Source organism: Gadus macrocephalus, chromosome 11, assembly GCF_031168955.1.
Source record: "Gadus macrocephalus chromosome 11, ASM3116895v1".
NCBI classification, from domain to species: domain Eukaryota; kingdom Metazoa; phylum Chordata; class Actinopteri; order Gadiformes; family Gadidae; genus Gadus; species Gadus macrocephalus.
The window spans coordinates 18,296,681-18,324,594 of record NC_082392.1 but is presented as its reverse complement, the minus strand read 5'-3'; the positions used below and the strand labels follow the sequence as shown (position 1 = coordinate 18,324,594).

The window sequence follows — 27,914 nt, the reverse complement described above, 5'->3', positions numbered from 1 at the left end:
CAACGATGATGGGGGAAACAAAGATACTCAATGTGAAAATTTCAGTTTTATTTTTCAAAGTAAAAAAAAATATCAAGTTGCATTTGACAGCAATTATATATGTGTTTTGTAGCTTGTTACTACAAAGTGAGACTGACCGATTTGTTGTGATGTGCAATGTATTACCATTTATGTCCTGCAGAATTTGATGTGATCAAAGACAGCATGAAACAAAAGTGCAACAAGAGAGAACAGAACAATAGAGTAACTCCTTAAAAACAACACACCACACTACAGCCCCGTTAAAAATACTAGACCATGCGCTTCACTTCAGAAACAACCAAAAGCGTCAACAGTGTTGAGCCTACAGCAGAAAAGCACTAACTGTACGCTTACGCTTACTGTAGACTCTGGTGGTTTAAAAACATAAAAAGCCAGCGTCCTGTGGCACTAATGACTGGATGTACTGGTAGTGTTTTTTTGGTAGAGTCCAATCTAGTCCTGCCTTCCTTCCACAGTGTGCAGAGACACACAGAAGAAAAAGGTGTCAATAATCCAAGTCTACGATCAGGAAGGCAATGTGTGTGGTTTTTATTGTGAATTTGGACAGCATTCTTCCTTCAAATTAATTGTGTGCTTCTAACGTTTAAGTTAGTTTAGTGAGCAACCTTTCCCTGCTAGGTTAGGTAAGGTTAACCTATGCGGTATTAATGTTCCACCTACAAATAGGAGAATCCAGCATCACTGTTTAAACTGGCCTACTTTTGGCCTACTTGTGTACCAACCAATCAGCGTCCGTTATTATCAGCCACACCCCCAATTAAAACCCAAAAGTTTTGTCCTACTTTTCTAGAACAATGCCCAACTTCAGCTCATAGACATGTGACGGAAGCCAACATAGCCGACTTCCATTGTTGCCCGGGTGGACTGAGCCCACCCTTCAGTTTGATTGGCCTATGGTGGTCCTTGTCCCTCCCCCAAGAGATATATTTTGTTGTTTGGTTGGCTGTTTTTCGCTCAAATGTTTCTCTTCACATATACAATTCCCTCATCATCCTTTACCCAATGTAAAATGGAATGGTGTATACCGTAATATATATTGTGAGGAGATAACCAAAATAATGAATGGACAAAAAAGACGGTGAAAAAGGTAAAAAGAACAAAGATAGAAAATACTTTATATCCAAAATAAAATATGTGGGAAGGTGGATGCTTTACCTTTTATTAAAGGTACTTCATTTAAGTTGGCGTTTAATAACTTTATATAATTTGGATGCTGAAGCTACCTATTTTGGGATGTGGCCCACGCCATTGCTCTGGGCAAACAAGCCTCAACATGCACATTCAGCAGAAATCTTCCTGAAAATAAAATAAAGAATACGTACCCATTTAGTGTGGTTCACCGGTGAAACCTAGGTGAGGGTTTCTATGTAGTGACCCAACAAGCGACTTTCCTGATGGACAGACACTACTGCCATACATACATTGACTTTTTTCCCGTTTCCTATTGTTAAGCATGTTTGCTTTAATGCGTTTTATCGATGCACCTTTTCATGTTATCCCATCACAATAACCCAGCAAAAGAAGAAAAAAACGTGGCAGTGAATCCCAAACTCACTGCCTTCACTCACCCCTCCCCACTGCAAATGTACCACGATTCAGTCACGCAGAATCAACAACAGGAACGCTTGGTTTTCAGCTGGTTTAGCACTGTTGTCCACTAGGGTCCCGCCAGACTTCTACTCCAAGTACCGTTTTGGCTTCAGAGGTTTTCAATATACAAGTACGTTGGCGTGAAGACAGTGAAACCGTTTGCATCATGTATGAATGGTTTAGTGTCCTTCCTTAGGGGGTTGCTGAATGGGCCCCTCAGGGCTGTTCCGCTGACTCTGGCCCCCCCGGCACAGTTCTGTCAGGATCCTCTTTTTTGCATTGGAGAGAGCCAGGGTGGGTTAGGGGTTCGGCATAGGGGTGGTCCCCAAAGGGCCCCACAATCTCTACGGGGTCCGGGGGCTCCTGTTTGCATTCGACCAGCGTTGGCGTCTGGGTGTCCTTGCTCGCCCGTGGACCTAGACCCGTGGAGAGAGAGGAACGAGGGGCTCAGATAAGCAGCTGGGCGTTCTGATTGGTCGATTGCCAGAATGATTCATTCAACCCCAAAGCGAGTCAAACAACGCAGCAGTCCAATCTGACTTATTTTCTGTACGTTTGTTTGGCTCTGTCTTAGTCCAAAAAATATATTGATCCTTTTTTTTTTTTTTTTTTTTACTTCAAAAAATAGAAAAGTTACTAACTTCTATTTTGTATGATGAAAAAGTCCAATGCCTTGATTATCTTTTTTAGAACATACATTATATATTTTTTGCAATTTTGTGTGGAAAACATGGTTGAAAAGTGGGGCTAATCAGCCTATCAACAAACAGCTTAGAGTGGACTTATCAGGCAAGCAGCAGAGGGGTAAGGAACAACACAAATCACTAATCAACCCAATCCCCTGCTCCTCTACCCGTTAAGAAGAAGCAGTGGACGCCATTTGTCCTCCACATCTCAAGTGAGAAGCAGTACCTTGGCTGGTCTGACCGTGCGGTATGACCAGGTTGTGTTTGACCGCCTTGAGGTGAGAGCTGTCGAAGCCCAGCAGCACGCGGAGCCCGCGCCGCCGACAGTCCTCCCGGCACCTCCTCCTCTTGGAGCTGAAGATGGACGTCACCTCCGGCTGGCTCAGCTTCAGCCGGAGGACCAGGAACTAACGGGGGGGGGGACCCAGAGACGGTCGTCATGACGAGCAGGAGGACGTTCAAGTTATACCAGTTTATGTTTGCAAACGACGAGGCAATGCCACACAGACACACACACACACCTCTATTTCCTTGCGTGTAGGGTAGGGCGTCTTGTGGAAGTATTTGTTCAGGAAGAGTTTCCTCTCCGACAGGGGTCTCTGTGCTAAGCCGGCGGGGATCTCCGTCGGGGAGTCGACGTAGGGCTCAGGACCGGGCGGGGCCTCCAAGCCCTCCCTACAGCGGGAGACACAGCAGTCAGGTCCTGGGCTCGATGGAGTTAAGCTTTTTTTATAAAAAGGACAATTTAACTGACGACCAACAAACAAAGGTAATAGGGTCGCTAGATTATGAAAAAAAAAATAATCATAATCCCGATTAATTCGGTCAATATTGAAATCACGATTATTCATATCATTATTTTTGAGGTTGAAAACACAACGCATTTATTTCGCATTTCTCTTATAAAAACGCTTTGCCATTCCTATAAAACATTTAATAATTAAAAGAAACATAGAAAAAATTAAAAAAAAGAAAAAGATTTTTTCGGCCCAAAAATCCAAGTCACTGCCCACGTCTGATCACCGGCCCGGCCCTTAAAGGTACAGTACCTGGCCGTGGCCACGCCCCTTCTGGAGGCCGCCCTGCCGCCGGCGGAGCCGGGGTCGGGGTTGAGCCGCCGCTCCGCCTCCTTGGCGCTGTGGGGCGCGCAGCGGCAGCGCTGCACGTGGATGGAGATGGTGCGCGCGCTGGACGGCTCCATGTACACGCCCAGGCAGTACACGCACTTGAAGGCGGGCGTCTTGAGGATGGCGTGGATGGCGTGCATGACGTGGTGCCGCCGCCGCAGATGCTGCACGTCGGCCGCCGGGCCCCGGGGCCGCAGGTCCGTGCAGAAGGGGCAGGAGGGCTGGCCGTTGGCCGGCGCCCCGGGGGCCTTGGTGAGCCTCTCCGTCAGCTGGAGGTGCATGACCTGGGGGGGGGGGGGGGGGGGGGCAAGATAACTTTATTTATACAGCACTATTCATACACAAGGGTAGGGCTGGGCGATACGGCCTAAAAATAAAATCTGTTTTATTTCAAACCAAACCCGATTATAGATTTTTTAATCGATTTCTTTTTTCGATCCACCCAATGCCGGGACGATGAAGACCCCCCCGCCGCCGCCGCCGGCACCACCCACCTCCAGGTCCGTGTCCTTGTGCACCAGCGCCAGGTGCAGCTCCGGGCAGCCCAGCAGGTCCTTGGGCACCTTGAGGCTGACGATGGGCTTCGGGGACAGCAGGCGGCTGTCCTTGGTCACCAGCAGCCGGTGGTTCTTCCACAGCTGGTCGCGGTTGACGGCGGCGGCCAGGCCGTGGGCCTCGTCGCAGTGGCTCACCAGCTGGCGGAAGGTGTAGAACACCAGAGGGCACAGGAGGCACTTCATGCCGTGGAGGAGATGCAGATGCAGCCCGTGGTCGGGGAAGACGCTCTTACAGAGCAGGCACTCCAGGACACCGGACGCACTCCACGTCTGCACACGCCGGGGGGAGGAGAAGACGGGGTCAAGGGTTGGGTTGATTTACAGGGGTTTGACTTCAGCAGGGAGACCATCATTTCCAACCTAGAGGTTTTTTTTTTGTAGTTCAAGACATTGCTCATGCTAGGTTTGTAAAGGAACGTTGGCTTTGATTCATGAATGGATCTTTTAGCATTTATTTATTGCCATCTTAAACAAGACTATTTACAAGCAAAGCATTGGCGCCTCAAAGTTTGACGTGCGAGCTACAGAGTAGTCTACTGGCCTGGTTTGGAATGGGGCCGACACAATGTGTGATGCGAAGCGAATGGAGGATTGTGAACCATTGCAACCGTAAAACTTGCATCGCAACTTTAAAATCGACATGAAGGGATTCCATGTTGGTGTTCCGCAGGTTAAATCATCAATGAAATGATCAAATCAATCTTGTAAAACATCGATCATGCAAACCTCGGACGGCCTTTGTGGAATGACAAAGAACAAATAGAAAAATCAATGCCCTTACCACAAACTGACTCTTCGCCCCCAGTGCCTTGCCCTTGGGGGACGACACAGTGCCCCGATTGGACCTTAACCGCGGCAGAATGGTGTTGGCTTTTGGGACCCCCGTGGGTGTGGACCCCTCCGTCCGCTGGGTCTGCGCTGTGCTGAGGTTGGCCTTAGGGACGGACGGCGCAGTTGCCTTCCCCGTGGGTGCGGACACAGCCGCCCGCTTGGCCGGGACCTGACCGGGATTGGCTCGCGGGACGGGCGGCGACGACGGTACCTTCCCCGCGGGCGAGGAGAGCGCCGCCCTGTTGGTCGGCGCCGCGCTGGGGTTGGCCGGTGCGACGGGCGGCGCCTGTGGAGGAACGTTGACCAACACCGGAGGCTTGGCCACGCCGGACTGAACGGGGACGGCCATCTGCACGGCGGCCAGGGTGTAGGTGGGCATGCCGTTGACCTGGGAAAGGGCATTGAAATCCTCAGTTTGCACTCTGGTGCTGCTCCCGTGCCTCAAAAGGTCACATATTATACCACCGGGTGTGAGTATGATTAGCCTCTAAAAGCCATCTTGAAAGGCAGCCTCTTCTGACATCCCATGTGGGCGTGTCCACCTAGATGTGTGCTGGATAGAGCAGTCTACCAGTGCACTGTAGCAAACGTTGCTCATCTATCCGTTATACATCTAGGTGGACACGAGGGCTGGGTAAAAATTCATTCATGATTCATCAATGCACTGCAATTTATTTGTTCTCGATTCAATTTCGATTCAGAATTTTTTGAAATAGATTATTTCCATAAAAAATTTAAATAAATGTACATGCCCTTTTACATTTGTCCATATTATGATTATTACTTTTATGCTGCAAGATTAGGTCAGGAACAATACTACAAAATGGTGTATTCCTTTTTGCTACTTAAAGCCCAATGAAATGGTTAATTCATTTTGAAATTGTTAATACTAAATAATATTTAGGTATTTTTGTCATCTGCACGTATTATTGAATCGATATCGAAGAAATTGGATCAATATCAAATCGAATTGAGGTACCTGGCAATACCCAGCCCTAGTGGACACGCCCTCGTTGGATGTCAGATGACGCCGATTTTCAAAACGGCTTGTAACGGCTCACTCTAATCACACTCGCACCTGGTTGTATAAACGTCACCTTTAAGAGGTTGAATGTGTTAAATCTACAGTGAATTGGACCACAGTTTTGTTTATGGGTGTAGTTGCATGGCCTACCTTGTTGCCAGTGGGTATGAGCCTCACAGACTGGGAGGACTGTAAGGACAGACCTTGGTTCAACATCAGGGACTGGCCAGGGCCCATCTGGAGGAGCAATGAGTCAGTAATACTTATTTTAAACGGCATTCACAAAAGGCAACGAAAACATGATATCGAGTGAGCCAAACGCAAGCGCACAGGGCCTTGTCTTGTTTGAAAAGTGCTGAAAAAGTGCTCTTGTTAATAAAGTGTAATGTTGTAATTATAAAGCATTTAGGGGTGGGGTCTTCAAAATGAGCATCAAATAAGTATGGAAAAAAAATACTCTTATGCCTGCAGCTCTATACTATACACTACAATACAGTTCTATGGTATGCCGTTAACATAATGGGGAAGAAGATGAGATGATCCCGGATGATCCGAAGTGTCCTCCATGCCTCATTTAAACTGCACAAAAAGAAAGGAACAACAGTAAAGAACAGGGGTGGGCCATTCTCACCTTGTTGCCGGTGGCTATGAAGCCCAGAGTTGGGTGCGAGGAAAGAAGCGTCCCCCCTTGCTGTTGGGACTGTATAGACAACCCTTGGTTCAACATCATGGGACGAACAGAACCCACCTGGGAACAACAAGAGGAGTCAATTAAACCACATGAGGTTTCCTTTTAAAGGGGCTGATATCATGCTTTTTCGACTTTTCCCTTTGCTTTAGACCGTTATATGACATATGTGTACATGTTTAACGTCTGCTAAGCTAGAAAAATCAAAGTCAGAGCCAGGGGGAGTGTTCGTGCATTAAACAGTGCAGAAGTCACGCCTCTCGGCTACCCGCAATGTTTACAACTTCTCGGGGGTCTGAATTAATTGTCACACTCAAAGCATTCAACCAATCACAACAGAGTGAGCGTGCTGACCTATCACAGCAGTCGGGAGGGGGGCCTTAAAGCAACACGATACAAAACAAGTCTTTTGAAAGACGCTGAAATTGGTTTGCAGAAATGAACGGTGTGAGGATAATAAGGGGTATTTTTTAACATACAGCCATGTAACCCTATTCTCGTAATCACGAATACAATTATTTATATGGTATGGGATCTTTAAGACATTAAAAGGAATAGGTCATAATTAGATATTATCGGCGGATATTAGGCATTTTCCAAACTATCGGTATCGGGTGATTAATTCATATTTTAAAAAATATATATATCATTTTTTTTGGGATTATTGTGTATTTATTCAAAGGAATTTGAGTTTCATATCTTAAGTTTGTATTTTTGGACATTTTATTTATCAGAACTTAAATAAATGTTGATTTTGACTTTTCTGTTGTGACAATAAAATAAAGTTTATTTTTAAACTGCATCACCTTATTATTTTAGTGAGGACCCAAAAATAACCAATTTTAGGTAAATCTGTTTATGTATTGTTACACGTTTCTGGAATTCTTTTTTAAATATACCGGCCGATATATCGGATTTTTAAATCACCAAATATTTGTGAACCTGAATGGATTAGAACGTAATAAGAACGTTGTACTAACCTGGCCTCCGATCAGCAGCGACTGGTTGGGCGCCATGGCAGCAAAGGAGTTGGTATTGCTGGGGGCGAGGACCACGGACGGGCCCAGGGTCTTCCCCTGGGTCAGCACCATGGCCTGGCCTCCTGCCGCCTTCCCGTCAGACAGGAGGGTCTGAGGGGCGCTGGCGCCTGCCGTCGTGGCTTTCCCCTGCGTTAGAACCATCTGCTGGCCCGATGAGGTGGTCACCTGTTCCCACAACCAATACAGCAGGAGCACAATTAGAAGAATTCTGTGGACAACACAGATATAAAACATTCCTAGGAAAGAACCTTGCCCTGCAATACTTTGGTTACATCAGGAACCTAACCTCACAGAAGTAACTCAAACGGGAGGGCCATCTACAGAGCACGCAAATAGATAGATAGATCGATCCTTTTAATAATCCTTTACAATAAATGACAGTGCCACTGCAGCTTCAAGACAGACATAACACCACACACTTCCTCAGATAGCTTCCATACCTAAAAAAGTGCAAAGTTATTTTTGTGCATTGTAAAACTTTATAGCAGCTGGTATACAAGACTTCATGCATCTATCAGTCAAATGCTTGAATAGGTGAGACACCTCACAGTCATTTAATTCTTAGCAGGAAGCCGCCACCCAAATCATAGTTTGCTGGACTGGTTAAGAGCAGTTGAGGAGAAAAACATTCTCAGTTGCGTAGACGAATAAAGCTATAAAAAAGGTAGTGGTGAAGAACAAACAAATGGCCCCACCTGCATCTCTATCTGGCCCCCCCGTCCTTGGCTGAAGAGCAGCGGTTGGCCCGGAGAACCGACAGAGCCCATCTTCGTGCCCAGGTTGAGGGTGAGACCCGCGGGCAGCAGCACCTGCTGGGTCTGGCCTGGGCTGGAGCCCGTCATCGTCATGGTCAAAGGAATCTGACGCACAGGGCAGGACAAACAGACACATTTACATTTAGCAGACGCTATATTCAAAGTTTCTAGTAGCTACACATGTCAGAAGTAAAAGAAACAACAATATATCTGTCGGTACGGTAGGGATGTTCATAGAAACAAGTGCCAGAACTTGTGCTGCTATCCATTTGGATGTACGAAGTGGTAAAGTAGCAAATCTCCCAGCTTTCTTGCAGCATTTCACTGAGGCACGTCATAGTAAAATAGAGCGAGCAGAGCTGTACAACTTGCAAAGAAGATGGCTGGGTCCATAGTTTATGGGGGTTGAGATGTATTTTCATTGCTGCTTTAATCCGGTCACCAATTTATGCATTGCACGGCCATGCAATAAGTGCGTACATTAAGTGCCAGGACGTATACCATACAATAAGTGCAACAGAGGGTTGTCTTTAGGAGAGTTAAGGAGGAGAATGGGCGCTGAGGGGGTAGGGGGGGAGGCTGTGCAGAGTCCAGGTGAACTCAAACTAGATGTGTGACTGATAGATGAGCAACATTTGCTACAGTCCACTGGGTAGGCTGGTAGACTGATCTATCCAGCACACATCTAGGTGGACACGCCCACGTGTGTGATGCCACTAAAACACAGAAAAAGGCAGATTTCCAAAGGGCTTGTAATAGGTAATATCGAACTTTGATCGCGATTTCGGTTTAGCGTCAAACGATCACAAAATTAACATAATCGAGTTTTTCGATATATATATATTTTTTTTATTATTAATGTTTTATAGAAAGTGCAGAAAAGCTGGATACATATCAGGATATTATTTTAGATTGAAACATTTTCTTTTTGACCGTTCTCAGTTGCAACGCTTTTTTTGGGAAAGACCTGCTGAATAAATACAACATGTTTTCAAACCCCAAAATAATCGTTTGAATAATCATGATTTAAATATTGACCAAAATAATGATTATGATTTTTCCCATAATCGGTCAGCCCTAGCTTGTAATGGCTAATCAGACTCACACCTGGTGGCATAACACCCCTTAAAAAAACACCATAGAACACAAACAAGGGGAGCCCCCACCGGGTGGGGTGCCTACCTGGTTGCCCTGCGCTCCCGACGACATCACGAAGCTGACGGGTTTGTTCGAACACGACGGCTGGCCGGGGACGCCGCGCACCGCAACGCCGGACGCCGCTTTCTGATTGGCCACCAGAACCTGGGGCGCCCCGCCGCCGGCCGAGCACACCAGAGAGGTGGGCTGGGAGTGAGAGGCCACCAGGACCGCCTTCTTTGGGGGCGCAGACTTCCCGTTGACGGGGGGGAGGTTCATGCCTTTGGCAACCAGCGAGACCACCTGCTGGAGGGCCCGGGGAGCCAGGTGGGGCAGCTCTGAAGCCTGGGGCAGGAGAGGGGTAAGCAGGGGCAAACAGAAACCAAAACTGTTTAACAGAAAGAAAAAAAATAAACTAAGACAGAACTGTTCAGCCTTTGGACAATTCCTGTTTCATGTTTTATGTTTTGAGCTTTATGTTTTTGTGCCCTTTTATCTATTTACATACGTATATTTGGTTACACATATGGTTTTGCACTTCTTTTTATGCTTTTACATCTAATGTTTTTCATTTAAATCGAATGTTTTTTTATATAACTGCATCTTTCACTTCCTTTTATCTTTGCTAAGCACATGGAGTTGTCGTTCTGTGGGCTATACAAAATAAACTTCACTTGACTTAATGATATGGAAGGAATCTCTGTTGCATGGATGGATGGATGGATGAATGAATTAATGAATGGATGAATGAATGAATGAATGAATGTATGCATGTCCTCAATTTCCTCGAGAACCGTTCATCCGATCGACTCCACACTGGGCGGGTGTATTGCTGAGGACCCAAGGACGTGGGTCAGGGGTTGATGTGGAACGAGTGCACCGCTCCATTACTCCTCACAGTAAGAGATTCAAATGAGGCCATGGAGGCGTTTTATCTCCTGCTTCGGTCTGGTGTGTTCATCTTCATGCCATTATATTTATGATAGGAAGTGGATCAACAGAATTTTTCAGTGAAAACATATGTACAGAAGGAATATTACTTTTTAGTTTCCTAATTGATCCTTTCATGTTATTTGGACCATCCAAAGCTAAAATCGTAGTTTAGAAGCTAACACAATTGACAATAATTTGCATCACAATGTCTAAATGTATTTAAACCTCTTCATCACGTATATAGTGAGGAGCAACTACTGGCCTACCGAGTAAATCAACATCAAAATACAACTCTTTTTTTAATCAGTTTTTTTTTCTATAATGTTAATATTACAATTCCAAACATGTCTGAAGTTATCGGTAGGGGATGTGACGATTCACTCCGCTCACGATTCAATACGATACATGATATTTGGTTCACGATTCGATATTATAAGGATATTTTCAACAAAACTTGAATGAAGAAAATGTATGACTGAAAAAATATTCTCGTTTATATTAAATACACAAAATATGCAAAACAATGCCATTTGCCTTATGTTCCCATTGCTTATGAGATTTTAAAGAAGATGTGTTATATTAACATGGTATAGACCAGGGGTCTCAAACTCGCGGCCCGGGGACCAACTGAGGCCCGCGGGATGAAATATTGTGGCCCCCTACTTGACATTAATGTTTAATGTTAGTGCGGCCTGCGCGTTTTTGTCAAACGCACATTTTTGCTGAGACGCTTGCCACACTTTATCACTTGTGATAGGATGACCAGATGTCCTGGTTTTGCCTGGACAGTCCCAATTTTGAGTTACGTGTCCTGAGTCCCGACAAAAGCCAAAGGACGCTAAAATGTCCCGGTTTCCACCAACCACTATGAAATGTCCCCCGACTCTACCTCCAGCGGCCCCTAAGTAAATTGAGTTTGAGACCACTGGTATAGACTAATCATCTTGTCATAATGGCAATAAACATAACGTTTTTTCTTAGTCTATTAATTTTTAAGTGCAAACCTAAGTCCATAAATAAAGTATGAAAAGGAAAAAACATATACATTATACCGCAGACCATTTTTTCGTCTCAAAGACGCATTTCGTCACGTTTTAATAACGCGACATTTCGTGGCACGAAAATATCGTCACACCCCTTTTAATCAATCACTCCCTTTAGTACCTTACTGCCGGCGGGGGCGATCTTGGCCACGCTGCAGTGCTCCACCAGCAGGGGCTTGATGTGGGCCTGGAGCTCCTGGTGCTTGGTCGAGCTCAGCAGGTGGTACAGGAGGTGCTCCGAGGTCTCCGCCGGCATCTTGCACACGCAGCAGGAAAACTTGGACTGTTTTACCGTGGTCCAAGTTTCATTGCTGCCTGGGCTTTCTGGGAGGGAAAGGACAAGATAACAAAAGGATGTCAGTTGAAAGATGTAAAACACTGGGATAAGACAGTGTTGCGACAAAGTTCAGGCAGAGTTTGTGTCGCACGGATGAGTTTTTAATAACCTCGGGGTCATTGGGAATAGGTAATGTAACAGTTTTACATTGTATATCACACATAATGTAAAAATCGTTTTACATTGTGTGATATAATAATGTAAAATTAGTAAATACATATAGTAAATACATACATATAATGTAAATACATATGGGTAACCCCCCCCCCCCCAAGTTGTTTTGTCACTGTGAACGTGGGCATCACGTGGGCATCACGCCCACGTTCACAGTGATGTTTCACGGTCTAAACAACAGTATCTCTCCTGCTCCCACCAGCTCTTTCCAAACAAGCCCTCCCCATGACTGGATTACCTGCTCAGGTAGGCAGTAAGCGTGGGCGGAGTCAAGAGGGAGACAACATCAGTACCCGCATCCCCAGCCACACCCCGTGACACACATAGAGTCAGGCCTCAACACAATCATTCCACGCAAAAGAAATACAAATAAATAAACGGCTCCAACAGACAGGTCCGCTAAAAGCAGATCCCGTCAATATTGAAATCCCGATTAATCAAATGATTATTTTTGAGTTTGAAAACAGGATGCATTTATTCAGCGTTTCTGCCCCAAAAAGCAGTTTGTAACTGAGAACTTTCCCTTAAAAAATATTTTTAAAAATGTTCAAATGGAGAATTTTGAAATAGAAAATAGTGTACAAAGTATGTATCCAGCTGTTCTTGCAATTTCTATAAAGCATTTAATGAATAAAAAATAAATACAAAAAGATTTACATATATAAATAAATTGTTTCAACTCGATTATACTAGTTTGGAGATTGTTTGACGCAAAAAACGAGAACGTGGTCAAAATGCGATTAACTGCACAGCCCTATGAGATGTGGCTACCGTTTGGCGCAGGCTTGGCCCTCTTCTTCAGAGTGGTGACCTGGCAGCTGTAGTAGCGCTGCAGCAGGGCCTTGCAGTGAGTGAGCAGGACGTGTTTCCTCATCACGTACAGCAGGCTGTCATGATAACCGCAGGCGGCACACGAGTACTTATCGCCGCCCGGACCCACCGTGGTGACACGCACGCCGGCCTGACGGAGCACATTCACAAAATACACATCAGATGGGACACACACACACAGTTGGGGATGGCTGTGTCAATGCAACATCAATGCTTTGCTATAAGGCTTTTTCCTTTCATGGGAGTCTTTTTATTATAAGTTAGAAATAAAAATTGTTCAGGCCGGCTGCACGAGAAATAGGAAGTCAGGCACTGCTCTAAACAGCATCATGCCATTATTGAACATAATAATTAATTTTTAAGCAATAATGGTGGCTGATAGCTGTAATAGACGAACTAAACATAGATGAACTATGACGAGAGTAAATTAATTACTTGTATGAATTAAATTGAAATTTCAAAATATTAATTCAAGATTACAATTTATGAGACACCGGCCAAGTGAGGCATTTGAAAATGGGCGACCCTAACCTAATATTCCACGTGAAACAGCCCACCTGTGTAACAGAGACCGGCATTCTCGCCAGGGTCTTGGTGACTTTGTTGCCCGTGTTGCCGTTGCTGCTGCCCGCCGGCGCCGCTTGTGGCTGCGCGTGGAACAGCTTGGCGTGTTTCGAGAGGAGGTCGGGCCGGCATATGTAGGCGCACGCGGGGCACGGCGAGAGGGAGGCCAGGTCCCCCTCCTCGTCGTGGCATCGCTGGACGTGGTTCCGGAAGGTCTGCCAGGAGCGGCAGGAGAACCAGCAGAGGGAGCAGCACAGGGGCTGGGTACGGTAGCACCACTGGAGCAGCGGGGAGCGGGGTACACGACATGGGATAAGAGTCAGTGGAACTGAACGGAGAGCCCTTTGATTATTCACTGAACGGTATCGAATTAGTTTAAAGGGGATATATTATACCACCAGGTGTGAGTGTGATTAGTGTCACAAGTAGGCGTGTCCACCTAGATGTGTGCTGGAAAGATGAGCGTCGTTTGCTACAGTCCACTCGGTAGGCTGGGAGACTGATCTATCCAGCGTGAATCTGGGTGGACACGCCCACTTGAGATGTCAGAAGAGGCAGATTTTCAAAACAGCTTGTAACGGCTAATTACACTCACACCTGGTGGTATAATATGTCACCTTTAAAGTAGACAATACTTTAAAGGTCAATAAAACAGAATGGATATTACTATGATGGTTCCATTACTTTTAGGTAGATGAAATAGGATAAGATTCTATAGAAGTGAATGGTGTTTCTTTGATTAGTCTATAATATTGCGATAGTGATTTTTGCTCACCTTTTTCCTCTTGGTCTGGTAACAGTCTGTGAGGTCGTTCCATTCTGTGTTCTCATAGCACTGCTCACCATTGTCACCACTCTTATCCTCCTGGGGAAGTATAGAAGGCAATTGTAGAGGGAGCAAAACTGTTTGGAAGAAAATGGCAATATCCATCTTTACAATCGGCCCATCCAAAATCAGGGTGTCTGTGGCAACAGGGCAACCACAGATGTCCCCGTTTCCCTGGCAACATCCTCTAGCCCCTCCTGGTGGCTCCTGAGACGGCTACGGGCCTAAGAGGAGGTAGAATCCCTCCGGTGTATCTTGCATCTGCCCCGGGGCTCATCTGAGTCGACTGACTAACGATTTTTATTCCCGTTTTGAAAAACATGATTTTTCTAGCAATATCTCTCTCCTTAGACAGTCCCTCTCTTCTGATGGTGATATTGTCATCAGTCAGGAATGTGTTAGAGATCTTCTAAAACGTGTAAACATCAGGAAGGCCCCTGGTCCAGATCACATCTGTGGGCGCACGCTGCATTACTGTGCTGACCAGCTTAGTAGTGTCCTTCACCATATCTTTCAGAGATCACTTGATTCTAATCAAATCCCCGCTATCTGGAAAACATCCACTGTGATACCTGTCCCAAAGATCACTAATCCAAGGCAACTTAATGATTTTAGACCAGTTGCGCTAACATCATTAATAATGAAAATCTTAGAGAAAATTTTAAAAAACCTTGTTTTATCTATTGTGGATGAAAAACTTGATCCACTTCAATTTGCTTACCAGTCAGGGAGAGGTGTTGAGGACGCAAAGCTTTTAATACTCAATAACTTGTACAAACATTTAGAAAAGCCTCAAGCCCATGTCAGGCTCTTGTTCGCAGACTTTTCATCGGCATTCAACACGATGCAGCCGCATCTTTTAATAGATAGGTTGCTATATGATTTTAAATTACCTCATCAGATTGTGTTATGGATTTTGGACTTCTTGACTGACAGAGTGCAGAGAGTGTCTGTAAATGGCAGTTTCTCAGATTCTCTAATTATGTCCACAGGCTCGCCACAAGGGTGTGTCCTTTCGCCCTTACTCTTTATTATGTATACTGACGGATGCAGGAGCAGTCAGGAGGGCAGCAGCTATTTGGTCAAATTTTCTGACGATACCGCGTTATTGTCCCTTCTCCAAGGCTCAGAATCAGACCACGGGAATGCTCTCACTGATTTTATTTCTTGGTGTGATGATAACTTCTTGGACTTAAATGTTTCTAAAACCAAGGAACTGATCATTGATTTTAGACGGAACAGGAATACAGCCAAAGAGTGTATCATACATAAGGAAAGTGTGGAAATAGTAACATCTTATAAATATCTGGGAACTATTTTCGATGATCACCTTAAGTTTGATGTAAACACTGAGGCTATTGTGAAGCGAGGGCAACAGAGAATTCACCTTCTCCGCAAACTAAATTCCTTTTCTGTAAGTCCTGTCATCCTCTGTCGTTTTTATCAATCTTTTATTGAGTCTCCAGAGCTTTTCTTTTATTTGCTGGTTTCACAGCCTCACAGTAAAAGACAGAAACAGCCTGAACAGTATTGTCAACATCTGTTCTAAGATCACCGGAGTTAAACAAAGGGACTTGAATTATTTTTGCAATCGGCAAATCATTAAGAAAGCAGCAGGTATTTTGGCTTCTTCTGGTCATGCTCTTAAAAGTGAATTCTCTCTATTGCCAACAGGGCGTCGCTACGCTTTACCTGCTTGCAGAACAAACCGCCATTCCAAGTCGTTCATCCCCTCTGCAATTCGACTACTAAATGCTCCGTAGTTGTGTATGTGTATTTGTTGTTTGTATGTTACTGTGTCTGTATGCAAGCTGCTCAAACAAATTGCCCCTAGTGGGATAAATAAAGTTGTATTGTATTGTATTGTATTGTATTGAGGCTCCTTTAGGGAAGCCTAACATAAGCCTGCATCACTTCCATCCCCATAACCATCCCCCTTTCAGAAGGGAGTCGTGTGCGGTGACGTGCTTCCGGAGGTGCACTCATGTGTAGATGTGTTTTACATTTTTTTACATAATTGTTCAATAATTTGCAAACGTCTTCATTCAGTTGTTACAAACAAAGGTTTGTATTTTATGTGAGGAACCTACCTTTAGGAAGTCTTGGCAAGAATCCAGTCCTATGTCAGTCAGTATTTCTTTGACCCTCTTCCTGGAAGTTCTGATTCTGTCGAGCCTCTGAACTGGAACCTGGTACATATCTGTATGGAAAGAGATGCCATAGCAGTGAGCACATCTGGCCTGTTTCAACAGGCTCCAGAGACAGTGACTCCACCACTTTCAATGGTGAGATGTTATGGTTTCAAACAATGGGCAACAGACATTGAAGATTTGTATAGGGTTATGGGTACTATTTTGTAGATCCGTTAATCAAAATGATTTACGAAAACTAAATTCAATGCAAGTTTCACCAAGAGACCAGATGTTAGAGAAAACCGGTTTAGTATTAGCCTAGAAATCTAGACGCCTCTAGCGGCAGCAAATTCAATTTGCAGCCAGGGAGGTCTCGCCTTCTGTCGTTGTTTTTCGGTGCTGGAAACAGAAAATGTGTCAAGCCAATCAGATCGTGAGGGGCGGAATCGAGCCGAATGACGACAGAGCTGCGACGGTTCCGTGTTAGAGGTAAACAATAATGGCTGCTGCTGCTGGCGAACAGCTGTCTTTTGACTCGGCTTTGGCCGCGACTCTCAAGACTTGAAGTTATCATTTTCTTTGAGAAATGAACAAAGAACTGCACTGAAGTCTTTCCTGGAAAAGAAAGATATATTCAGAGTTTTGCCGACCGGATACGGTAAAAGTTTCGTCGTTGGTCTCCATTCTCTCAATCCACCATTCGCAACACTTCCCCATGGAAATTTCCGTCGCTCTGACTACGTCACCTTCTTCGACGCTCTGATTGGTTGTAGCGCTATCCTATTGCGTGCAGAGGGAACTTGAAAGACAACCGTTTATCCCGCCCACACTGCCACCGTACGAGACCAGACCCAATATCTTTCCGATATGGGTCTGGCTTGCCAGGCTAGGTTAGTATAGTGAATTGAGAATATTTCTGAATATAGATGTTGGATTTGAATTGTATTGCTTCTGTTCAAATGTTATAATTTATAGAGGTTTGGAGACTGTTTTAGTCTAAGAGTCTGCAGATGTTCGTTGTTATGTTGATTGATACTTTCTTCTTTAGGGGACCGAGGAATGATTAAAGGCACCCAGTGTAACTTTCTGTAAACATTCAATGAAAAATAAACATTCTGAAACTTACTACGTGTAAAAAAGACTAGAAATTGAATGTTTATTTTTAAGCCTCGAAAGTTGCACTGGGTGCCTTTAAGAACTTGCTTTAAATCATTCTAAAGATTCATTCCAAAATGTCCAGACTATGATGTTTAAAATAACTTATTTATTATTACATTACCTATTCCCAATGACAAAGACCTTAATCTGACATCAGAGGAAACACTTGGTACATAACCCAAATTGAATAACCGTTCCAAAAATCAGCAATAACCCTTTAAAAACTTAAGGTCTCAGAAGTCTATATTTTATAGGGTTTTCAGTGATGGGTTCAACCATATGTCTGCTTGGTAGCATAGCTAGCTAGCTAGCCACCTAAACATACTCAACATAGGCCTGGGCGATATGGCCTAAAAAATAATTCCCTGATTTTTTCACCAAAAATCCAATTTAAATCGATTTACATAAAAATGCATTATGGGACGCCCTGCCATTGTAAACAGTGTAACCTGTAACATAATATAAAATGTAAAATATATAAAATATTTCTGTAAACATAAAATATTACTATTGATAAGAGGTAGTTCTGATAAAGTGCCAACATAACATTCAAACTTTCAACACGTGTTCATTAATATACAGTGTTTTGCAAACGGTAATTAACTTAAAAAAGGGAGTAGTAACAGGAGAAGAATGAGAAAAACACACACGCAGCTCTTTCCTTCACTCGTCGTCTGTATTGAATGAGGAAGAGGAGTGCGACCCCCTACTGGAGCCCCGAGGCATTACCAACAGATCGACGAATTATTAAACCACACAGATATATTTCAAATTAATTATGTTTACCTCAAAATAGATTATACATGTATGAATAAATTGTTGTATACAACTTGCCACACTCGTCACACTGTCATGTTTGTGTATCACCTTGGTAATTGCGCGCTCTGTGCGGTGGGAGGGCTGAGCCCATTCCGAACTACGGGAGCTGAGAGGGAGGCGTTGGCGGATGTTGAAGAAAAAAACGATTTTCATTTAAACAAGTCGACGTGAGCTACACACTCGAGTTAATCGATAACATCGGTTTATCGCCTATCCCTAACTCAACAGAGGAAAAAACAGAAAATTGTGTATTGTTTGCAAGTCTGGAACGTACAGGAACATTTTAGTCCTTCACTCCTGAAGTCAGAAGCAGAAGTTCTAATATGTTTATCTCCAATGATGTGCTGAATCAGATTTCGCCTTGCAGTTGTTTTCAGATACCTCAAAAGTTGTGTTTGAGTTGAAGAAAAACAAAAAATATTACATTATGTTTCTAAAAAGCTGCTTCTGATCCACCCTGATTATAGCGTAGAACGATAAAGACAAGGCCAATGTTTAGCTGCAGGACTCCTGGGCCCCGTTTCCCGATATCGATGGATCTTCGCTCGTAAGATCATTCTCTCGATGGATCTTTCGAACCATCGATAATTTCTTTGGAGCGTTTCCCGAAACTCATCTTAACGTGAACTATGGAGTTAGAATCATGCCAAAACCCCGCACATGCGCAAAACGTGTTTTGCTCACGCATAACGATTCACACGCACACAAAACGTGTTTTACTCACGCACAATGATTCACACACACGCTCAGTGTGGTTCCCAAATACAAAACATCATTCACAAACTAATGCATTTTGCTTCAGAAACAAATACAGTATGTTTTACACAAAGTACAAAAAAAAATCCTTCAAGTACACAAAACAATTCTACAAGTACGGAACACTGAAAGCTGCGCGTGGATCGGAAGGCATTGGCGCACGGATCAGCAAGGCGGAATATTAGTGCCAAAAGTCACGTGACAAACAAATGTCCTGTGATTCACACTACACAACAGCAGGTGGCGCTGTTGAGTCCGTTTAAGGCCACCAGGACGATATTTTTTTCTCCCCAAAATCTTTATTTGATGCCGGCCAACCGTGTGTGGATTCTATGGAAAGCCAAGAAGGCCACAAACTGGCCCTAGAATGGCGCGGTAAAAGTGCTAAACCGCACGGAATCCGTGCGGTTTAGCAGGAACAACGCCACCTGTTGTTGTGTAGTGTGAATCACAGGACATTTGTTTGTCACGTGACTTTTGGCACTAATTTTCCGTCTTGCTGATCCCCGGCTGATCCGTGCGCAAATGCCTTCCGATCCACGCGCAGCTTTCAGTGTTCCGTACTTGTAGAATTGTTTTGTGTACTTGAAGGATTTTTTTTTGTACTTTGTGTAAAACATACTGTATTTGTTTCTGAAGCAAAATGCATTAGTTTGTAAATGATGTTTTGTATTTGCAAACCACACTGAGCGTGTGTGTGAATCATTGTGCGTGAGTAAAACACGTTTTGTGTGTGTGTGAATCGTTATGCGTGAGCAAAACACGTTTTGCGTGTGTGCGGGGTTTTGGCATGATTCTAACTCCATAGTGAACGCGCATTCGCTGCACTCACGACGATCGTAGGATTGTACCCGTCTACTGACATGGTGCTGAAACGGGCTATGACGCAGGGGGAGACGCAGGAATGTCGGAGGAAAATGGGGTTAAAAAGGGTTAAAATATCTCCCCATCAAGGCCAACCGCAGAGTAGCCTACGAAAAGAATAGATTGCAATAATATGAATGCTTAAGATATTAAAACACAATTGATTAAGCCTAGGCCGACATATATATCAGTCCTAATCCTGAGCGCACGATCGGGAGGTGGAAGTTGCGCTTTAGATGCCTTCACAAGTCCAGCGGAGGGCTCCAGTTTTCGCCGGCCAAGTCATGCGCTGTGATATGTGTGACAGCTATGTTGCACAACATTGCAGCTAAGGCTGGGGTAGCTTTGGTTGAATCGGAGGACATTGAGGACGATGACGACGAGGAAGATCGGTGTGAGGACGGCCTCCCTCATAACTACGCGGCTGGTTTTCATGCACGTCGAAGAGTGATTGAGACTTTTTTTAACCCCCTCCACCCTCCCACGTCACTAAACATTCCCGTCACCGTGACCAATCCCCACCATATCCCAGCCTTTTGCCTGCTCCTTTGCATTTATTTTTATTTTTTTATAATTAATAATTTTTAATTTTTGTACATTATTTTAGGCTACGTTTTATGAGTAGCCTATGTCAGTCTGCACAAATCCCCCCCACTTTCTCTCACACATTTTAAGTGCCCTGCCTGCTCAAACATTTCCTGGACTGTCTCTCTCAAACTAAGAACATAAAGGCCCACATTAGGCTCAGACGCACGTGATACACCATTACCAATGTGTTATAATAAAACGCATCCAATACTAGGAATGTCCGCTGGTTACGCCACTGAGGCTTATAGTAGGCTAACGAGGCTCTTAGCGTCCTACGAGTACCCTGGAGCACTCGTTAGCTACGAGCGTTTTCAAGACGTTCGTTACCAAAGATGCTTTCAGGAAACGGGGCCCTGGAACAGAATTTGATTAGTATAGCCCTCCTAGCTATGGTCAGACCATGAAGAATTGATGATTGGTAATAGTTTGCTGTTTTTCTTTTGTTTTAAAGGCCCACTATGCAACTTTTTTAGCCAAAATTACATTAAGTATGCAGGTTGAGAGTTATGCTGATGGTTCTGCATCCATTTCTGGGTCGATTGGTGGGTGTGTCATTTACCCATGTCGCCTCTCCAGTGAAAAAGCGCATATGCAACTTGCTCTGTTCGGACCGACACAATCCGGATGTGACGCAGCGGAAGTATCCTCGAAAATGTAGTCAGATTGTAGTTTCGAAAATGCTTTACGGCACAGACACACACCCAAACATGGCACCGGCTAGATATAAACAGCCAGTTGCGAGGCAATTGTTGCATTCATCATGGATCAATCGACTGATAAGGGACCCAAGAGGCGACCGTCGGTGGAACAAAAGAAGAATGGACCAGAAAAGAGATCAGACACGAGTGAAAGGGGAACTATGCAACTTTTTTGGCTTGATTTACCTTAATATAACAGGCTAAAAGTCATTGCGATGGTTCTATTATACATTTTTGTTCGATTGTTCGTTGTTTCGACTCACCCTTGCGCATCTTGGCGGAGAAAAGGAATATGTTTCCGCCGGCGACCCGCCGCCCACTCTCGCGGGAGTCTTGGGTCTCGCGAAGTAACGAATTGCTTTACAGCACAGACCCCCAAACACGGAACCGGCTCAATATAAACACAAGTCACTAAGGGATTGTTATATTCATCATAGATCAGCCGACTAAAAAGAGACAGAGAAACCCAATGTCGGAGGAACAGAAGAAGAGAAAAGGGAGACTGACCGGCAGAGAGGCCAGACACGAGTAAACGTTGGGCAAGCTTTTCAGGAATAGCGTGAACTGAAAGAAAAAGAAGACTGCAAATCAGACGCCGACTCGGCCGTGTTGCTTTTGAAATTGAAAGTACCCTTGGGTGGCCTTTGTCTTCGTGGTATTCTTGATGTTGATAGTCGCTGTACAAATGTGTTTGCTCAACCATTTTGTTGTGAGCCCTGTAAAAATTGTTTTCTCGACCGTTTTGTTGTGAGCCCTGTATGTTTCTAGCTTGCTTGGTTGCAACCATATAAACACCTTTGTTTCCATGGGTGTTTTGCTGTTCGTCTGTCTCGTCCCCCAGATACAGACTGAATCCCCGAATCCAGGTTCTTGTTTATTTAGATTATTATGTTGGCCAAACCTCTTACACTGATTGTTCTGTTCAACCTAAGATAAAACAATTATAATCTAGGATATAAATTCTCCCCGTCAACTATAAAAAAGGATGGATTTATGTTTATTGCAATACAAATACACCCTTTTAAAAATGTATAACCTTGCCTACACTTTATGAACATCTACTTCGGACATGGCTCCACGCATTCGCCGGCTTCTTTGAAAACAAATGCACAAGGCTCGCGTAGAAGCGCATGGGGAAGGGTCGTCAACTAGTTGTTACGACAGTGTTGTGAAATATCTACTACGAAGCTGTAGGGGGCGCTGTGTAGAGAAATGTGCGTGCCAAAACCAAGAAAACAGCGAAGAAATGCCCGAAGTTGCATAGTGGGCCTTTAAAGCTATACTGTACGATGTGAGAGAGCTAGCATGATTTGAAATTAGCTTCTCTTCGGAGTTCCGTTTAACTCCTCCCCCACCCTTCAGGACTCCCTGCCCCAACCCCTCGACACAGAGCCGTGCACGAGCGCTAATGCTGCTTACGGCTTACTTCAACGGCAACCATTGCGTCACTTTTCAGGCCATTCAACTCCCTCAGCTGTCGCCATCGCTGAAAAGCGAATCCAATATTTATTCTCGTTTTTCCTCGAGCATTCTCCAACTTTTTTTTTGTTGCTGCCTTTTCATTTTCTGTCTTTCCTTTTCTTGCCTTTTTAAAAGGATGAACCGGGGCAAGTAACGGTGGCAGTGGTAACTTCTGTTTTTTTTCTTCCATCGTGTTAACGTTGTAGGCTCACTAGGTCTAGTCCACTGTCATGAACTACCATGATAACAACGCTTTCTTTGCCCTCCGTGAACACGCTCAGGCCGGCTCAGGCTCGTACACAGAGGGGAGAGAACGCGCAGGCTTGTGATTGGTTCTTTATGCCCTGTTTACACCTACCCGATAGTGGGCCCCGATGGTGCCCGATGGCTAAATCAGCAGCTATCGTTATAACATCGGCAAATAGCGTGGTTGCATCGGGAAACACCGTTACTCTTCCCGGGAACATCGTTAGACAACGGGAAGAAACGGGAAGAAATGCTCAATGATCGGGCAACAACGGGCAACATCGGCAAAGAACGAACATGTTTGTTAAAGGTCCCATGACATGCTATTTTATGTATTCTTTAATATAGGTATTAGTGGGCAACTAACACAGTATTCAAAGACGTTCCCTAAATTCAGCCGTGGTGCAGAGTTACAGCCACTCCGAGCCAGTCGCACATTGAGCTTCCCCCAAATGCGCTGTTTCGGTGGGCGTGTCAAGGAGGAGGGTGGGGGTGTGGCCCTGAGCAGCTTGCAGCCACCATGCGCTCTGTTTACAGTGGATGTATCGCAATGGCGAGCCGCACACAGCCTTTAGCCGTGTTCTGTAAATATTCTAGAACACACGGGAGTCCTGGAGCTCTATATCTAAATATGATCATATAGCCTACACAGATATCTATATCATATAATATATATTATCACGGCCAAAAGCTGTGTGAGCCGATATTCTGAATCTCAAACGACCGCGTTGGGTTCTCCGACGTTCCTGGTTCTTCAACGTCCACATCAATGTGAATACACACACTGTAACGCAAGTGTTTCTTGTCGGTTCTTTGACGTGTCTTGTATTTCCACAACGAGACTGTCGTGGGGGTTATCTGAGCCATGGTTGAGAAGGAATTGGGGGAAAGGAACTTTGATTTGACTCGCTGAAGTAGCCTACATGAACTGCGACATGCCGCCGGTTGCCGCGAGGCACCATCGCCCGGCAGCGGGCAGCCGGCAGCAGGCAGCGCGCGGTTCAGTCGACTTCAGGTTGATGTGAAAGTGGAAGAACCAGAGACGTCGCAGAACCCGACAAAGTCGTTTGTGATTCATAATATCGTCTGGAGGCGCACACAATATGTTATATGATATAGATATCTATGTATATGATATTATTTAGATATAGAGCTCCAGGACTGTAACGCAAGTGTTGTACACTTCCTTGTTATTTGGATAACCGTTCTGCTGTTGGTGTGACGTCGGACTCTCGTATCTGGTATTTCTACAACGAGACTCGTATTGGGGGTTATCTCAGCCAAGGTTGAGAATGAATTGGGGGAAGGAACTTTGGCTTTGACTCCCTCAAGAACATGAACCACGACAAGGAGGAGAAAGGGATCTTTGCCGGGCAGCGCTTATGCACCTCCGCCGGTGGTCCCTCAGCGGGGCTCAAGCGGGAGACATTCGCCGCCAACAATCCCTTTCTCCTCCATGTCGTGGTTCATGTTCTTGAGGGAGTCAAAGCCAAAGTTCCTTCCCCCCAATTCATTCTCAACCTTGGCTGAGATAACCCCCAATACGAGTCTCGTTGTAGAAATACCAGACGTGTTATGCGCCATCACACCAACAGCAGAACGGTTATCCAAATAACAAGGAAGTGTACAACACTTGCGTTACAGTCCTGGAGCTCTATATCTAAATAATATCATATGATACATAGATATCTATATCATATAACATATTGTGTGCGCCTCCAGACGATATTATGAATCACAAACGACTTTGTCGGGTTCTGCGACGTCTCTGGTTCTTCCACATCAACCTGAAGTCGACTGAACCGCGCGCTGCCTGCGGCCGGCTGCCTGCTGCCGGGCGATGGTGCCTCGCGGCAACCGGCGGCATGTCGCAGTTCATGTACTTCAGCGAGTCAAACCAAAGTTCCTTTCCCCCAATTCCTTCTCAACCATGGCTTAGATAACCCCCGCGACAGTCTCGTTGTGGAAATACAAGACACGTCAAAGAACCGACAAGAAACACTTGCGTTACAGTGTGTGTATTCACACACACACATACACACACACACACACACACATGTGGCGCTCGCACGGTCGAGTCTCATTGGCGGGCCAACGTCTCTGGGCGGGCCAGGCAGAGTAAGGGGAGGAGCTGAGATTCCTCATGACGTCATGAGCACAGATTTCCAAATCAGCGCGCTTGAGCCTCCGTTTTTTCCAAAGGCGAGCAGAACAGCTAGTGCTCGTTTTACACCAAACGCAAGTTTTAGCCACTGGGGGACCATAGGCAGGCTAGGGGAACTCATATTTATGTTAGAAAACCTCATAAATTGAGATTTTCATGTCATGGGACCTTTAATTTTGGGTCTATCGGGGTAGAATCGGTTACCAGGTGTTGCTATGGGCTAATCGGCTATAATCGGGAATAGAACGGGAGTACAACGTAAGACATCGCAAATCGTTCGGGAATTTTCCTGGGCACATCGGCTATATTCGTTAATCTTCCGCGCTTTATCGTCTTTATATCGGCAACCTCAACACACGAAAGACCCTCGAGAACCCTAGACAAATAACGATTGTGAGTGACCAGATTGTGTTAAGGAAGACCCTCAATCTGCCACTTGGGTATAAATAGGGGGTGATGGATGGATGTCCTACTTTTATAATTACAGGGTACTTCGCCCATTTAGAACCGGCGTTCTATTATTATAAAATCGCTATTGTAATATAAATAAATATATAAATAAATATCAGTCTAAACCAGTCTCCCCTTTGCCTTCTCCCGAAATGACGCCAAACGCGTCATTTGACGTGTTTGGCGTCATTCAAAATGACGTCAAATGACGCCAAACGCACTTCGGGTGTCTTCCCTGGCATACATCGTTATGTTATCATTATAACATCGGGTATGTGTAAATGCTACCCCGATAAATTGACCCGATCATACATTTTTAGCCCGATGTCACCCGAATCACCCCGACTTCCACATCGGTGGTCCATCGGCCATTAGCGGCCATTAGCGGGATGGTGTAAACGGGGCATTAGATTCGGGTACAATGTCTCCGATTGGTAAGCATTTTAACAGGTTTATAGCAGATACATAATTCGTTTTTTTTCCGCTTCTTTTTCATTGCCCATAAGTTATTTATTGCTGTCAGGATGTATAAACCAATTTCAACAACATATTAAAAAGTGCATATCACTGAAAATCGTACAATATGCCTTTAAGTATCATTTATCATCGTGTTATTTTTTGGTCATTATTGTTATGCACCTTTAGATAATTGAAGGTCTGGCACCTTTATACAGTAGGTCTGTATTAATATTTAAAAACTCTTAATAATAATAGCGTTAAATATCATTAATTAAAGCATTGTACATTGCCATAAGGTGCCAGGATACGCTACATACAAAAGTATTTTACAAGTAAACGATCAGACAGACATTAGCATCGCTAATTAAAAAAACCAGCATGCAGGTGGCTAGCATTTTCTGTTTAGCATTTACTGGGTTCGGTTGTCCCTTTGACTGTTAAAGTCTGTCCAGTATCTGCATAGCTCTGCTAGCTAACCAAGCTGGGGGCTGCATTGTGACTGTGGTCCCGATCTCAAGGTTTCTCAAGAAATCACAAATGAGTCTCATATTACACTGAGCCTCGGCTCTTTGTTAGAGAAGCCCTCACGACATCACATCAGCGGACCAGAAGCAGCTCTATGCTGATCATCAAGAGGTGCATCAGTCACACATTTCCATTTACACACACACGGACGCACGCTTCTAGCTTCTTATCACACAACCTCAATAGAAATCCACCAAAATGCTTTGTGTGACTTAGATGAGCATATATCATGCTAATTCATAAGTGTCTATAAACACAACAGCAATAAACACACAGCTCTGATTCAAACCCATCCTCTGACAAGCTCTAAATCCCCTCAAACGAAAAGGACCCTGTCGGGGAACATCTCAACTTCTGACTCCTGCTTCACTTTCCTCCATCCTCAGATCAGGGCTCTTGGGGGCGTGCCGGTGGGGGGGGGGCAATCTTAATATATATTGTGAGCTTAACAATTGCGTTCGGTGTAGTCACACACCCATGTCACACAAATAAACACTTTGCGTGAGCAGGTTACTGGCTTTTGATCGTGTCATTGTCATACACACATCACCGTTTGTGTCAACACAAGCTTTACCTCCACCCGGCAGAACAAACGCAGCTACCTGGGGCTAGCCTGATCTTCACTAAACCAGATCTGAACCCGGGTCCTCCTGGGGCTAAACGTGGATATTATGTCGCTGGATAACGAGCATGAAACTACAACGGCTGATCAGTCGGGCGGACCTACGAGCTAGCGAGCGTAGCCGAATAGCGCCGAGTGCCATTCAACACAACTTTGCACCGGGTTCCCGGTACAAAGTATGGTAGGTTAGTGCGTAACATGACGGTCTCGGAGACAAGAAGCGGGTTGTCCGTCGCCCACCTGGTCGTGCGTGTTGATGTCTCTCTGTCTGGAGGAGGCTGGAGGGCAGCGCTACTTGTACCGGGGCCGGCGTGCCCGTGCGTCCTCCTTCACCAATCCGGCGCGAGGGCTAGGACTTCGGCGTCACTCGGGCGCGCTCACGAAATTGTTACCCGAACAGATGCAGGTCCCCGGAAGCCACTTCTCTTATCATTACTACCGCTAATCTGCCTTGTATAGACGCGCCGCATCGAACTTAACTTATTCGAATACTAACCATGCCCCCCTTTTTGTTCATTCCTGCCAATAACACAACTCTATTGCGAGGGAACATGGCGGACAGGAAGTGGGGAAGTGACGTCAGAGTCATTGCCTAGACTGTCTGGTTAAGAGACCAATCAGAGGCTTGGGGGCTGGTTTCAAAGGGAGATTGACACCGGTGATGAGCAAGTTTGAAACATCCAGGTGTGATGGAGGCAGCACACCTGTTGCACCAACATCTGCCAACACAACACCTGTACAGATGTGTCACCATGGTGATTGGGAGGGTGTGGCTTGTTTGGCTTGA

The 27,914-nt window shown here is 44.9% G+C and overlaps 1 protein-coding gene across 1 annotated transcript; it reads right to left on the bottom strand.

Moving 5' to 3' along the window:
• Window positions 1-26: 26 nt before the first annotated feature.
• On the bottom strand, window positions 27-27,715 carry LOC132467801 (activity-dependent neuroprotective protein 2a-like). Its single transcript, XM_060065357.1, has 17 exons — window positions 27,368-27,715; window positions 16,276-16,385; window positions 14,135-14,224; window positions 13,353-13,637; window positions 12,736-12,925; window positions 11,575-11,777; window positions 9,523-9,822; window positions 8,281-8,445; window positions 7,526-7,750; window positions 6,489-6,605; window positions 6,008-6,094; window positions 4,784-5,221; window positions 3,940-4,272; window positions 3,368-3,729; window positions 2,840-2,993; window positions 2,545-2,725; window positions 27-2,048 (listed from the first exon to the last, which is right to left on the bottom strand). Exons 2-17 carry the CDS (start codon window positions 16,381-16,383, stop codon window positions 1,849-1,851), a joined length of 3,438 nt encoding a protein of 1,145 aa, XP_059921340.1. The 5' UTR covers window positions 16,384-16,385; window positions 27,368-27,715; the 3' UTR covers window positions 27-1,848.
• Between the last annotated feature and the right edge of the window lie 199 nt (window positions 27,716-27,914).